At 43.7% G+C, this 14,056-nt stretch overlaps 1 protein-coding gene across 1 annotated transcript in view; it reads left to right on the top strand.

Annotated features, from left to right (window-relative positions):
- CD81 (CD81 molecule) overlaps positions 1 to 14,056 on the top strand; it is a 110,389-nt gene that overhangs the window by 35,757 nt on the left and 60,576 nt on the right. Inside the window, exon 2 of the mRNA XM_060261636.1 lies at positions 9,970 to 10,084. Coding sequence (XP_060117619.1) covers positions 9,970 to 10,084 — 115 coding nt within the window. The remainder of the gene's footprint in view (positions 1 to 9,969; positions 10,085 to 14,056) is intronic.

Below are 14,056 nucleotides of genomic sequence, written 5' to 3'. Positions count from 1 at the left end.
AAAAATCTTTTCTAACACAGCAACATTCTATGATGGTGTGGTTGCATGCTCTGCAAAAATGGCTTGATTATGAAGGAGAGGAAAGGTTTTGCTTTTGAAAAAATTCATAACTTCTGTGCTACTGCATGTTGTGTCTCTTACTCCCAAATAGTTTGAGAAGGGGAGACATTAGTAGTAATAGTAATTTTATCTTTCAACCGTGCTTCCTTGGTACTTATGTATTTGTGAGAGATAGTCCCCAACACCTGCTACTGGTAAACTCAAAGTTCCCATGAGGCTGTTTTCAGATATAACACCATTAGTAAAGTAAAACAAAGCATAGCCATTAAGTGAAAAATGTTACTAGGTTGTTTCATGGCATCTTTCCCATGTTCTGAAACTCTCATTAGTCTTAAAGAGCCAGATGTGTATCTCAGTTTTGTATCCAGATTTAGCTCTCAGTCATAAATTCTTCTCAACCATTTATAGGCATGTGGTGTTCTAACATCCCAGTTCGAATGTTTTGTTTTTCCTGTTGCAAAAGCTGATGTTTGGTGTTGGTGAGTTAACATCTCTTGTGTGGTTTATTAAAAAATCAAGAATCTCCTTGTTAATTGGGTAGGGCCTTTTAAATGAATATTGCCTTGCTAAACAAATATAAAGGATTTAATATGATTACTAAACAATAGTTAACATAGGTGCTGCTGAATTAAATGACTTGCTTGGGTGAGTTTTTTCTGAGTATCCTTATATATATCTAAAAGCTCTATGGTATTGGCACTTTCCAGCTCTCCCATTGGCTGTGGTGTCTGTCAGCTGCCTGTCAAGGTCAGTTGTGTTCCATTGGCTGAGGATTGAGGCACTGCTTTGCAGAGGAGAGAAAGCCTCCCTCGATTGGCTGAGAGTGGGGTGGCGGAGGGAAATAGCCACAGAAAGTCTTCTCCCAATTGGCTGAAGGCTCCTGGGTCTTCTTGGTGAGTGCATAAAAAGACGAGGAGTGAGCAGAGTCTCCCTGTTTGTTTGGAGCTGCTTTGCTTTTGTTTCTTTTTAGTCTGAAGAACTTGGTTGAAATACAGCAGACGGTTACATTCAGCAGTTCCAGCAAGCAAATTGTCCCAGTGAGTAAATTGCCCCAGTGAGATCACAAAAGTCTGTGCTTGCAAACTGTTTAGTTTGGCTGCTTTGTGAGAGTGTGTGTGTGCATGTTCAGTTTCATTTAGTGGAAGTGCTGTCAGCTGCTGGGGGATGAGCAAATGAAGACTATATTCAGGGGAATGGCATTTTTGTATTTTTATTTATTTTGAGAAGGAATGGGAAAGTCTCCTGGCGCCACCCCCCAAATTCCCCAGGTATTCCCCCCCTCCCGGCAGCCTTACAACCAAGCTTGTTTCTGCCAGTAAAAGGTGGGGTGTAGGGGGAGGAAGCCCTGTCCAGGCCTGTTTTGACCTTTGAGGGAGAACTTATTGGGGCCAGTCCTGACTAGGGCTGCCAATTCCAGGTTGGTGGGAAATTCCTGGAGATTTTGTGGTGGAGTCTATGAAAGCCAGACTTTGAGGAGGGGAGAGGCCCCAGCTTAAATATAATGCCATAGAGTCCACCCTCCAGAGCAGTTATTTTCTCCAGTGGAAAAGAGTTATGTTGTCTGGAGTTCAGTTGTGATACCAAGATACCTTTAGCCTCCACCTGGAGATTTCCTGCCCTAGGCCTGGCAACACTCTCTGGGTGACTTGATGCTGCCTGACTGCCATGAATTAACTAGGTCTGGCTGCTTGCTTCTGTTCATAAAATAAAAACAAACAAACACTGTGATATACTGTCTAACAACATTTAGTAAAGCATTGCTTTTAAAGTCATGCAAATCCTTTTAAACGCATTATAAAGAAGTACAGCGTTACAAGATCACAAAGAAAAGTTCATCCAGTGAGCACCCAGATGTAAGCTCATTTAATCAAAAGTCTTCCTCAGGAGTATTTCTATTTTCTTCAAAGTTAATAGCATCTTATTACAATTCAGTATTAATATTGGGAGCAAACCGAGCCTTAACGTCTTCTCTAAACAGATGCAAAAACCTTTTGAATTTGGCTGGCAAAATGTTCTCTGGAACCTCTTTATTTTCTTCAGAATTTCTCAACCTGGAATAAGTATTAGTTTAGGAGCAAGCCAGTCCTGATCCTTTCTCTAACTTGATGCAAAAACCTTCTGAATTTTACTGGCAAAATGTTCTCACCAAAAAGCTTGAAAACTATCTCTGAGTCATTATACCCCCCTAAGGTCACCCCCCCTCCCCATGACAGACGGTGTGACCTGGCAGCTGGCACTTCAGAGCAGGGTTTGCCATACCTAGCTTCTTGCTGTGGAAGCTGACTGGGTGATTTCAGACCAGTCACAGACTTTCAGCCTAACCTGCTTCATAGGGTTGTTGTGCAGATCAAAAGGGGGAAGAGGAGAATGATGTAAGCTGCTTTGGTTCCCACTGCATAGATAGACTGTCCTTTTCCTAGGTAGAGGCTGCAGGGAGGGAGGAGAAGATGGAAAGTAATCTACCCCATCTCTTTTGCCCCATCCCTTCTTTCTCAAGATATGCCCGTTCTCTGATAATCTACCCCACATTTCCCCACTTTCTCTATTTCCTTTCCCAACAGCTGTCTTCTTAACATACCTTGCCTCTCTCTATCTTTCCCTTACCTCCCCAGCCCCCCTCTCAGGCCATGAAACACACCCATTGCAAATTTCTAGTGCCCGTTGTATTTCTCCCCACAACAGGCCTTATTACTAGTGCCTACATAAAGCTGTTGCAGAAATTAGATACACTCAGCACATTGTCCATATACAGCAGCTGCATAGAAGATAGTGGAAATGAAAGTTCAAATGGCCCATGCTAGCAGGTTTTTTAGCACACCTTCTCTTTTCCTTCTGATGGGGGCTGGGTGGGAAGGATATGTTTCAGGCCCTGTCTAGTTAAATTGTCTTGGAAACTGGATCTGGGAGAAATCTGTGTGGTTGATTTTGGTGTCCGCATTGCCCTTCAACTTGGCTTTACTAGATAGCAAGTCATTTTAAAGCAAGGCAAAATTAACAAGTTTTTCCAACTGCCTTTCCATCTGACTGAAGCTATTGTCAGTTTCGCCTTGCACCTGTTGAATTTCCTCTTCTTCTGCACTACTGTATTAATGGTACAAGAGCTCAGTCTTCCTTTTGCTCATATTTGTGTATGCATACATGCAAGCACACTATATAATAAGCTACTGTCCTTCTGTTGCTTAAATTGTATGATAAAACAGCTGGGGCATGATTTTTTAAAATCAGACTGGTGAGCTGTTTATTCATAATAAGGAGGTTCTTGCAAAACTCTCCTACAAAAGGGAGACATTGCATTGTGTTGACGCATGTGGACAAAGGACAGTCTTCTGTCCATTGAGAATATAAGGTGTTTCAACATACAAGAAATCCGGTTGAGGGAGTTTTTTCTATTTGGAGACTGAAAGCATGGGGCAGTGATAGAGGTCTTCTGGAAAACATTGGAATAGAAATTTTATCCAAGGCCTTAAATACTGCATGATTTGACTTGTATTCAATAAATTTTAAAAGTAACTCATATTAATTTTATGTTAACATAGCAACAAAGACTTCAACTTAAATATTGGGGGGGACAGATCAAGTGGTTTTAATTGTTGTCATTAACAAAATTTATATCCCACCTGTTTGCCCTTATAAGAGCTGCCAAGGCATCTAGCAATTTAAAATATACGAAGTAAAATGACATAAAACTATTAAAATCAGCCCCCTTCCAAACACATATCATCAAAACCATTTTAAAGAGTTAAAAATAGAATTAAAATACATACAAAACAGTTAAAATACATACAAAACATTAAAACATTGTTTAGGAAGCAGGGGTTATTGAAGTAATGCCAAATAAAACAAATCCTTACCTGCTGTCAGAAGACGGCAACAGAAAGGGATAGACAGATCTCCCTGGAGAAAAAGTTCCAGAGCGTTAGTACTATTAACAAGAAGGCCCTCTCCTGGGCTGCCTCCTGCCTGATCTCAGAAGGTGGGGGTACCTGAAGCAGAACCTGTGAAGAGGACCATAACAGTCAGAGGAGTTCATAAGGAATTAGGCACTTGTTCAGGTATATTGATCCCAAACCATATAGGGCTTTGAAGTCAAGACCAGCACCTTGAATTGTGCCTGGCAACAAACTGAAAGCCAGTACAAATAGGCCGAGACTGGAGTGATATGGTCTCTATGACCCACTCCTTTCAGCATCCTGGCTACAGTATTCTGTTCCAGTTGGTGTTTACAGCCATTTTTCCAGGGCAGCACCATGTAAAGCTCGTTGCAGTAATCTAATCTGGATGTAGCCAGGGCATGCATCACAGTTGCCAGATCATTTCTGCCCAGGAAAAGGCTGCAGCTGGCTAACCAGTCAAAGGTGGCAAAGGCCACTCTTGGACACAGCTGCCACCTACTTATCCAGCAGTAGGCCTGAGTCTAAGATCACTCGCAGACTACAAACTTGTTCCTTCAAAGGGAGTGCAACCCCATCCAGATCAGGTGATACCTTAAATCCCAGGTCACTTCTTCCACCTACCCGTAGCACTTTCATCAATTTATTAGCCTGCACCCACTGCAAAACACTCTTTTTATAATGTATTTCATCATGTATATTTTACATTGTTAGCTACCTCTGTGCCCCTTGTAAAGATTGGGTAAACAAAACTGCCTCCAGGCACTGGTTCAGGGTTCCCTAGGATCTTACCTGGAATCATCTGGAAGTATGAGATAGAACTGAGTGTCATCCACATAGTGGTGACAACCCTGTCTGAATTTCTAGGTGACCTCACCCAGTGGTTTCATATATATATTAAAGAGCATAGGAGACAAGGTGGAACTTGTGGAACCCCATAATCCAAGGGACTGCACCACCTTATGAAACATACCCTCCAGGTGGAACTGGAACCACCACAGAACAGTGCCTCCCAATCCCAGTCCAGATAGGTGGTCCAGAAAGATCCTATGAAAGATGATATCAAAAGCCATTGAGAGGTCCAGGAGACTCAACAGAGTCACACTCCCTCTGTCCATCTCCCAGTGCAAGTCATCCATCAGGATGACCAAGGTTGTTTCAGTTCCATAACCAGGCCTAAATCCAGACTGGAGGGGGGGTCTAAACAATTTGCCTCATCCACGAAAGCCATCACCCATTCAGTCACCTTGCTCACAAGTGGAACATTTGAGACTGGCCAATAATTACTGAGATCTCATGAGTCAAGTGTAGGTTTCTTTAGAAGTAGAAGCACCACAGCTTGCTTCACCCCCTCTCTTAACTATTTCTCACTATTTTTCATAGAGAATATTTATTAATAACATGACTTACTGTGCATATAGTGTTTCCCCAACCTCCAGGTGGTGGCTGGAGATCTCCTGCTAATACAACTAATCTTCAGGCAACAGAGATCAGTTCATCTACAGAAAATTGCCACTTTATTAGTTGGATTCTATGGCATTATACTCAAAACTCTGCCCTCCTCAGGCTCCACCCTAGGGATTCCAGCCCCCTGATCCAGGTAGGGAATCCCCTTGATTTAGGGAGGGTGTCCACTCAGATGGCTGCAAGCCTTCAGCAACTCTGATATCTGAGGAGGCTTGAAGCAAGTTTAGGCTGTTAACCTAAACTTGCTGCAAGCCTTTTCAGCAATCAGGTCCACTCCCCTCCCTCTAATTAGAAGTGTGTGTGGAGGGTGAAACTGGCTGTGAAATGGCAGGCAGCCGTTTGAGTGGTCCCTTTCACTTCCCCCTAGCAAAAGGGACCACTCAAATGGCTGCATCCCACTTCCTGTTTTTCAGGCTACTTCCAGCCAGAAGTTGTCCAAAACATCATTTTGGGGGTGGACATCCCAGAAGCCTCCCCCCCAAAAAGCCAAGGTAAGGGAAACTAGCAAACCTACTCCATCCCCAAAGGGAACTAGCAAACCGATTCCATCCCCAAAATCTCCAGGTATTTCTCAACCCAAAGCCGGCAGTCCTAGCCTGACTCCATCTCATCCCTTGTCTCTTTGGAAACTGCAAGTCAACATGAAGATAATTTCCCAGAGAGGAGCCTTCAAAGCCTGAACCAACATTTGAAAGGCCAAGAAACAGGTAAACAAGGCCAGTTTCTTGACAACACCAAAGAACTGTGCTGCATATATCATGGTTGTCCTCTCATCTGCTACAGCAGAATTTAACTCTCCTCTGTGGTGGTTACTGGGGTACCTCAACTCAGTAGTTGTTGGTTCATATCAGATTGCTGATTAGCTATGTCTTACACTGTCTGAGAGGAGATATAAATAAGAATTTTAGGTTGGCCAGGCAGATCAAATTGGGTGATTTCATAACCTGTTTGCTGGGTTTTTTTAATTGGATAGTAATATGTGGTTTTATCTTCCAACCTCTGTTTTACAAATATTTTAACATGTACTCTCCCACCTGAAAACCATTAATTGGAACTTTGAAACTGTCATGTTTGCCTAATATTGAAATGGAAATGGCATCCATTAGTAGTTTAATTTTATGAATATTTAGAAAGATTTTTTCATGGAGAAAAAACATTAGAAATTTTTCTGACCCTCATCTACACATAGCAGCTTTGTCTAGGCTTCCCAAATTCCCCACCTGGCTGGGGAACCCCAGATTTGGAGCCTCCTCCCCCCGCTCGGCAAAAATCCAGAAAGCGGGGGGAATGGCGGTCCTTCCCACGCAGCCTAGATCCCAGCAGTTTCTCCTCTCCCCTTCCCACCGATCCCTGATGCTTCTCCTCCTCCCTTCCCTTCCCTTCTCACCTCGGATCACAGCAGCTTCTCCTTGCCCCTCCCCTTCCCACCCAGCTCCATCGCAGCAGCCGGAGCTTTCCCAGGCTGCTTCCTGCCCCACCCCAAAGGACCATGTGCCTTTGCACCTCTGGAGGTGGTGAAAGGCTTCAACTTTCTGTGTCTGTGCCTTTGTTGCTGTGAAGAAGCTGGCTGGTGAGTAGAGAGGCCACTCCCCTACATCAGATTTGCGAGAACGGGTGTGTGTGTGGAGGAGAGGGAAACGTCTTCATTATTCCCTATGTGGAATATTTCTCATAGGGTATAATGGGGAATTGATCTGGAGGTTTGGGGGGCTCTGGGGGAGCTATTTTTTGAGGTAGAGGCACCAAATTTTCAGTATAGTATCTAGTGCCTCTCCCCAAAATACCCTCCAAGTTTCAAAATGATTGGACCAGGGAGTCCAGTTGTATGAGCCCCAAAAGAAGGTGCCCCTATCCTTCATTATTTCCTATGGAAGAAAGACATTTAAAAAGGTGTGCTGTCCCTTTAAATGTGATGACCAGAACTCCCTTGGAGTTCAATTATGCTTGTCACACCCTTGTTCCTGGCTCCCCCCCCCCCCAATGTCTCCTGGCTCCACCCCCAAAGTCCCCAGATATTTCTTGAATTGGACTTGGCAACCCTAGCTTTGTCTAAAGCATTGTGAAATAATAGAAATATATTACACAATACTTTTAGACTTATTACATTTGTACTTGGTAATACTGATGTATGTAGCTCTTCGCAGTTGTGTAAAAAAAATTATACCAATAGAGCTTTTTTTTAAAGCTTCTGGAGGAGTCTCTTTTTAAGACACACTGGCACGTCTTCCTCTTTCAGTGGCTGTGAAGTCTGCACAAGAGCTCCAATCTAAATTTGGCCCATGTTACAGACATCACTCACCCACCCTCCCTTGAGAAAATGAAAATAGCACTGTTGTTTAGCTGTGTGTAAATGCTGCTTGCAGAGGCTCTTGAATTTATATCTTATTCTGGAATGTAGAAGACTGAGATGGACACCTGGAATGGCAACTGGAAAAACAAGAGTACCAGAGAGCAGAACCAGTGCAGTATGTTTCCAAGTTGTCAAAATTCTTGCTAACTCTGAGTGGAAAAAGCAGAATTGCAGGCTGCATCAGTGTTTAGCTTTCCTCTCAGGTTTTATGAGCAGCTCTGGGCTGTTTTCTTATTTGTCTAACACTGAAGCCAGAATTACTGTAGATCGGCAATACCAGATGCTTACTTTAGGCTCCAGAAAGAATTCCCAACTCAACTTTAATGTTTCTGGTGATTGCTTTATATTTTTGCTAAGTAGGGGAGGGCCTCACAAAGGGGTGGTAGAATCTGATTTACTGACTTGCACCTCCCTCTCCCCAGTTACTGTAGGATCATGCCTAGACCCTTCTGGAATTTGTACCTGATATCAAACTGATCTGTCTTGGGATAACCCAGGGGTTATCTTGGTTGTCTCTGTCATTCTCCAGATTTTATTCTGATGGAAATGTCATGGATTGCTTGCAGTTATGGTTCAGTATTATAATGTATGACCAGTCTTTCTCAGACCCACCTTGTGGTCTGAAGGACAAGTTTTGACATAGTCTCTCCCTCCTGTTGTAAACTGGGTGTGGAGAGGCTTGGATCCAGTTTTACCATGTTGTATAACACAATTTGCTTAATCTGACTTTTTTCTTTCTGTGATGGGGTGAGATTCAGCACAGGCAAATCACATATCACCAACATGACAAAAATCTTTTCCCATTTATTGAAGCTCCTAGTATCCTTACCTATCCCCCTCTTTACCAATCTTTCTCCTTAATGTTCTGTTCCAGTTAGGCCTGTAGATTCCAACCTCATGAAATCCTCTATACCACAAAATATACCAGGCAAGTCTCTGTGCAAGCTGTTGTCTGCTCAATACCAGTGAGAAAATAGCAGCTCTTTACCGTGAAGAGATCATTGCCCAAATTTTAGAGTAGGGTAGGGCATGCCTGAAGTAATTTCTTTTTGATGCTTCCATGTTCTGTTCTGTTGCTGAAGGTGTACACATGGTCCATCTTGATTTTAATCCATGCTCCCCCCCCCCCCCTTAACACTGTAAAATATCTGATGGTGATACTGCAGGTGCATTTTTTTTAATTGCTCTGATTCCATTGTTGCAATGCTGGCTGGTGGCTGTTGCTTCCAAATGAACAGATTCACTTATCCATGCTCATCACATTGCAACACTATTGCCTGAAAATTCCTGCAATCTCAAATACAGTATTTTTCAGTAATGTTCTCTCCCCTCCAGCCCCTGTGCTTGGCTTGTTTGCTTGTAGCCCCCCCCCCCCCCCGAAAGTTAATTTAAAACCTTGTCCCAACACAATTGCTAAGAGGAAAGGTGGCAGGAAAATGTGCTAGAATAACCTTAGAACAATTTACATTGATGTTTATCTCACAGCAAATGCACTAGGGTATTTGGGGGGGGGGGGAGCATGAGCAAAAAGATGGGGTTGTGGCAAGGAGGAACTCAGACTAGATGGTCTTGTGGCCAAGCTAGGTAGTTTGGGCAGCAACAGGAAAAAAGGAAATTTCAGTTTGCATTCAGGCAAAGTACTTGATGGAAGTACTGTGACACTATGTAGCTCCAGTCATGCAGAGGCGAAGCATATTTTATGGCTATGAACCTAGCTAAATACCTTTGATTGGGAAAGGTGACAGCAGTGACTGGGAACCCACACGAGCCCATCTCCATGCGGAAAGCAACCCAGTCATTATGCTGCACTACTAGCTTTCCAACCATCAGTGCTAGAAACTGGTTCTTTAAAAATGAAAGCTGAGTGTTTTGTACCTTGTACTATATTCTGTGGTTGTGTGTAATCCCATCCTTCAAATACAGCCATTACTGTAGGAAATGCATTGGAAATGCTGTATTGCCTACTTGGCAAATATTTGCTGATATGGTTCCCACCTGAGGAGACAGTGGGATGTGGGTTCATTTTACCTGCTCAGCATCCTGCTTAGGTAAGTTTTCATTCATCAGTTTGCTCTTCTAAAGGATACTGTCTGAGCATTTTTAGATGCCTAATGTGTCTGACCAGAATGCTTAGCAAAATCACAGGATGAACTTGTAAAGAGATGGGACTGGTATTAATCTGCCGTTCTTGCTTCTTTTCAGCTGGCGGGAGGAATCATTCTAGGAGTGGCATTGTGGCTTCGCCATGACTCGCAGACCACAACTCTCTTGGGAGTAACACTAGATGACCGGGAACCTCCCAACACTTTCTATGTTGGTAAGCAGAGAGAACAGAGGGAGCTAATTTTGAAAGTGGATGGAATTAAGGACTGGTTTGGGCATATATTTTGTAAGAGGGTCACCTCCTCAATTGATCCTCAACAGATCTTGGGGGAATTAACTGTCCGTAGTAAAAGTAATGCAAAGTAAGACACATGCACAGAATGTGCATTTCATGACATGGGAAACTCAGTACATTGGTAGTACGCTTTCCTACAGACTTAAGTAAATGTTGCATTTTACTGGCAATTGCCTTCTTCTTTAGACATAATCTGTGAGTTTGATCATTTGAGCTGATTGGCGAACAATGTTGTGGGAATAAAGCATATTATGTTAGTGACTGTAGAAGATCTTATGTTCTTTTCAGATAAAGGGATTCTGTCACATTCTGTGTAAGACAGTTGTGTAGTACTTGTTAAATTTCCAAACTTCAGAATTCAGATTACAATAAATATGTCTGTTTTGCTGATTCTGATTGAAGAGCTATGAACATAATTTGAATCATCTGTCTTAACTGAGGTATGGTAATACCACAATCAAAGCTTGTTCCAGGAACTCTTGCTGTCTCCTGCCTTTCCTCTGATCTATTTTTTGCAGCCTGAAAGCTCTGCCTGCCTAGCCTCTTGATGTTATAGGCTGATCTTGTATGCAGGTTTATAGGCAGGGTGTCAGCTCCTTTGACTGCTGTTTACTTAGCTCCCCTTCGATGCAAGGGGCTCCTGGTCCTCAGGGAACGAAGCAGAGACGGTCAGTTAGGCCCTTGGGGAAGACTCTCGGGGGCGTATTAGATGAGCCCCGCTCTGAACGTAGCAGCCCCATTGCTGCCAGAGAGCGTGAGGGTCGAGAGGGAACAGGGCACCGTGCTGAGGAAAAGGGGAATGTGCCCTCAGAAGGGACCTCTTCTTCGGTTGGTGGGCAGGAATCCTTTCGTGCCAAGGAACCATCCTTGGGCAGGGGGAGGGGGGGGTTGGTAGTTGGTGATTCGATCCTTAGGCAAGTAGACAGCTGGGTGGCGAAACCGCATACTGACCGTATGGTGACTTGCCTGCCTGGTGCGAAGGTAGCAGACATTACGCGTGTAGTAGATAGGCTGATAGACAGTGCTGGGGAGGAGCCAGTAGTCTTGGTACATGTTAGCACCAACGATGTGGGAAAATGCAGTCGTGAGGTCCTGGAGGAAAAATTTAGGCTGCTAGGCGGGAGACTTAAGGCCAGGACCTCCAAGGTGGCCTTCTCAGACGTGCTACCTGTTCCACGTGCAGGGCAAGAGAGACTGGCACAAATTAGAAGTCTCAATGTTTGGATGAGACGATGGTGTAAGGAGGAAGGGTTTAAGTTTGTTAGGCACTGGGATGCTTTCTGGAACAAGCGGGAGCTGTACAAAAGAGACAGTCTCCACTTGTCCCCGGATGGAACCAGGCTGCTGGTGCTTAAAATCAAAAAGGTGGCAGAGCAGTTTTTAAACTAAATCTTGGCGGAAAACCGACAGGAGATGAAATGTCTCTGGTTCGGGAGGACTCGTCTCAAAGAGATGAAGGGTTGGCTGCTATTTTTCTACCAGGTAACACATCAGAGTTGTCCACTGTGATGGTGACAAACAGTATGGACTGTCTGCCAGCGTCTCGAGGCAGCAGGAGGAAGGTGGCGGGCCTAGCTTGCCTGGGAAATTATAGATGTTTGTATGCAAATGCCAGAAGTGTTCGAAGTAAAATTGGTGAATTGGAATGTTTAGTGTTGGGAGAAAACATAATTGTAAAAATTTCAGAAACTTGGTGGAATGAGGAGAATCAGTGGGACACGGTGATTCCTGGATATAAGTTATATTGGAAGGATAGGGAGGGAAGGGTTGGAGGTTGGGTGGCTCTGTATGTCAGAGAGGATATACGGTCCAGTAAGACTGAGGTCAGAGAATTAGATTCCCTTTTAGAAATGCTTTGGGTTGAAATAGAGGGCCCAAAAGGAAATTTAACTATGGGAGTTTGTTATCGCCCACCAAATCAAAAGAGAGAGGACGATTATAATATGATGGAAGGCTTAAAGATAGCGGCTAATCGTAAAAACTGTGTCGTGATGGGTGATTTTAACTACCCGCAGATTGATTGGGTCAATATGTGTTCTGGTCGAGGGAAAGAGATTGAGTCTCTTTATGCTCTCAATGACTGTGCTATGGAGCAGATGGTCTCAGAACCTACCAGGGGTGGGGCGATCCTGGATTTGGTCCTAAGTGATGCCCAAGACTTGGTGAGAGATGTAAAAGTGATTGCACCGCTTGGGAGCAGTGACCATAATGTTATTGATTTCACCGTTTGTATAAATAGGGAGTTGCCCAAAAAGACCGCCACAACCACGTTTAACTTTAAAAGGGGTAAATTCACTGAGATGAGGAGGCATGTGAGGAGGAAACTGAAAGGAAAGGTAAATACGGTCAAAACCCTTGGGGAAGCTTGGAGACTATTTAAAACTATAATCCTAGAAGCTCAGATAAAATACATACCACAAGTTAGGAAAGGCACAAACAGGCATAAGAAAAGGCCTGCAAGGTTAACAAACAAAGTAATGGAAGCTGTAAAAGGTAAGAAGGACTCCTTTAAGCGGTGGAAAACCAGTCCAAGTGAGATTAATAAAAGGGAACACAGGCTGTGGCAAATCAAATGCAAGACTGTGATCAGGCAGGCAAAAAGGGACTATGAGGAGCATAAAAAACATAAAGACCAACAATAAAAATTTCTTCAAATATATTAGAAGTAGGAAACCAGCCAGGGAGGCAGTGGGGCCCTTGGATGACCATGGGTTAAAAGGATTACTGAAGGAGGATAGGGAAATGGCTGAAAAGCTGAATGAATTTTTTGCCTCCGTCTTCACTGTGGAAGATGAGAACTTTTTGCCCGACCCAGAACCACTAATTTTGGAAGGGGTGTTGAAAGACCTGTGTCAGATTGAGGTGACAAAAGAGGAGGTCCTACAACTGATGGACGAATTAAAAACTAATAAATCACCAGGTCCGGATGGGATATATCCAAGAGTTCTGAAAGAACTCAAAGTTGAACTTGTGGATCTTCTAACAAAAATCTGTAATCTTTCATTGAAATCTGCCTCCGTTCCTGAGGACTGGAAGGTAGCAAATGACACCCCCATCTTTAAAAAGGTTTCCAGAGGAGATCCGGGAAATTACAGGCCAGTCAGTCTGACTTCAATACCAGGAAAATTGGTAGAAACCATTATCAAGGACAGAATGAGTAGGCACATTGATGAACACGGGTTATTGAGGAAGACTCAGCATGGGTTCTATAAGGGAAGATCTTGCCTCACTAACCTGTTACATTTCTTTGAGGGTGTGAACAAACATGTGGACAAAGGAGACCCGATAGATATTGTTTACCTTGACTTCCAGAAAGCCTTTGATAAAGTTCCTCATCAAAGGCTCCTTAGAAAGCTTGAGAGTCATGGAGTAAAAGGACAGGTCCTCTTGTGGATCAAAAACTGGCTGAGTAATAGGAAGCAGAGAGTGCGTATAAATGGGCAGCCTTTGCAGTGGAGGACGGTAAGCAGTGGGGTGCCGCAGGGCTCGGTACTGGGTCCCATGCTCTTTAACTTGTTCATAAATGATTTAGAGTTGGGAGTGAGCAGTGAAATGGCCAAGTTTGCGGATGACACTAAATTGTTCAGGGTGGTGAGAACCAGATAGGATTATGAGGAACTCCAAAGGGATCTGTTGAGGCTGGGTGAGTGGGCGTCAACGTGGCAGATGCGGTTCAATGTACGTCAGATATGGGAGTTCTCCATATTTATGCTGCCATGGGCTTTCAAATGACCCTTGCTGAAGAGGTTCAGATTTTGCCCCCAGAGACTAACAGCTAGCATTTACTGCTTTTGCATTTCATAATTCTCTTCAGTGTAGAATTAGGAAAGGTAGGTTGGCAGTAGGGTGGGCTATCAACTGTAGTGTTTTTCAGACTTCTTGAACTGGGTG

This window comes from Heteronotia binoei, chromosome 21 (assembly GCF_032191835.1).
Source record: "Heteronotia binoei isolate CCM8104 ecotype False Entrance Well chromosome 21, APGP_CSIRO_Hbin_v1, whole genome shotgun sequence".
NCBI lineage: Eukaryota > Metazoa > Chordata > Lepidosauria > Squamata > Gekkonidae > Heteronotia > Heteronotia binoei.
Note: the sequence above shows the minus strand (reverse complement) of the source record. Positions and strands in the feature narration are given on the sequence as shown.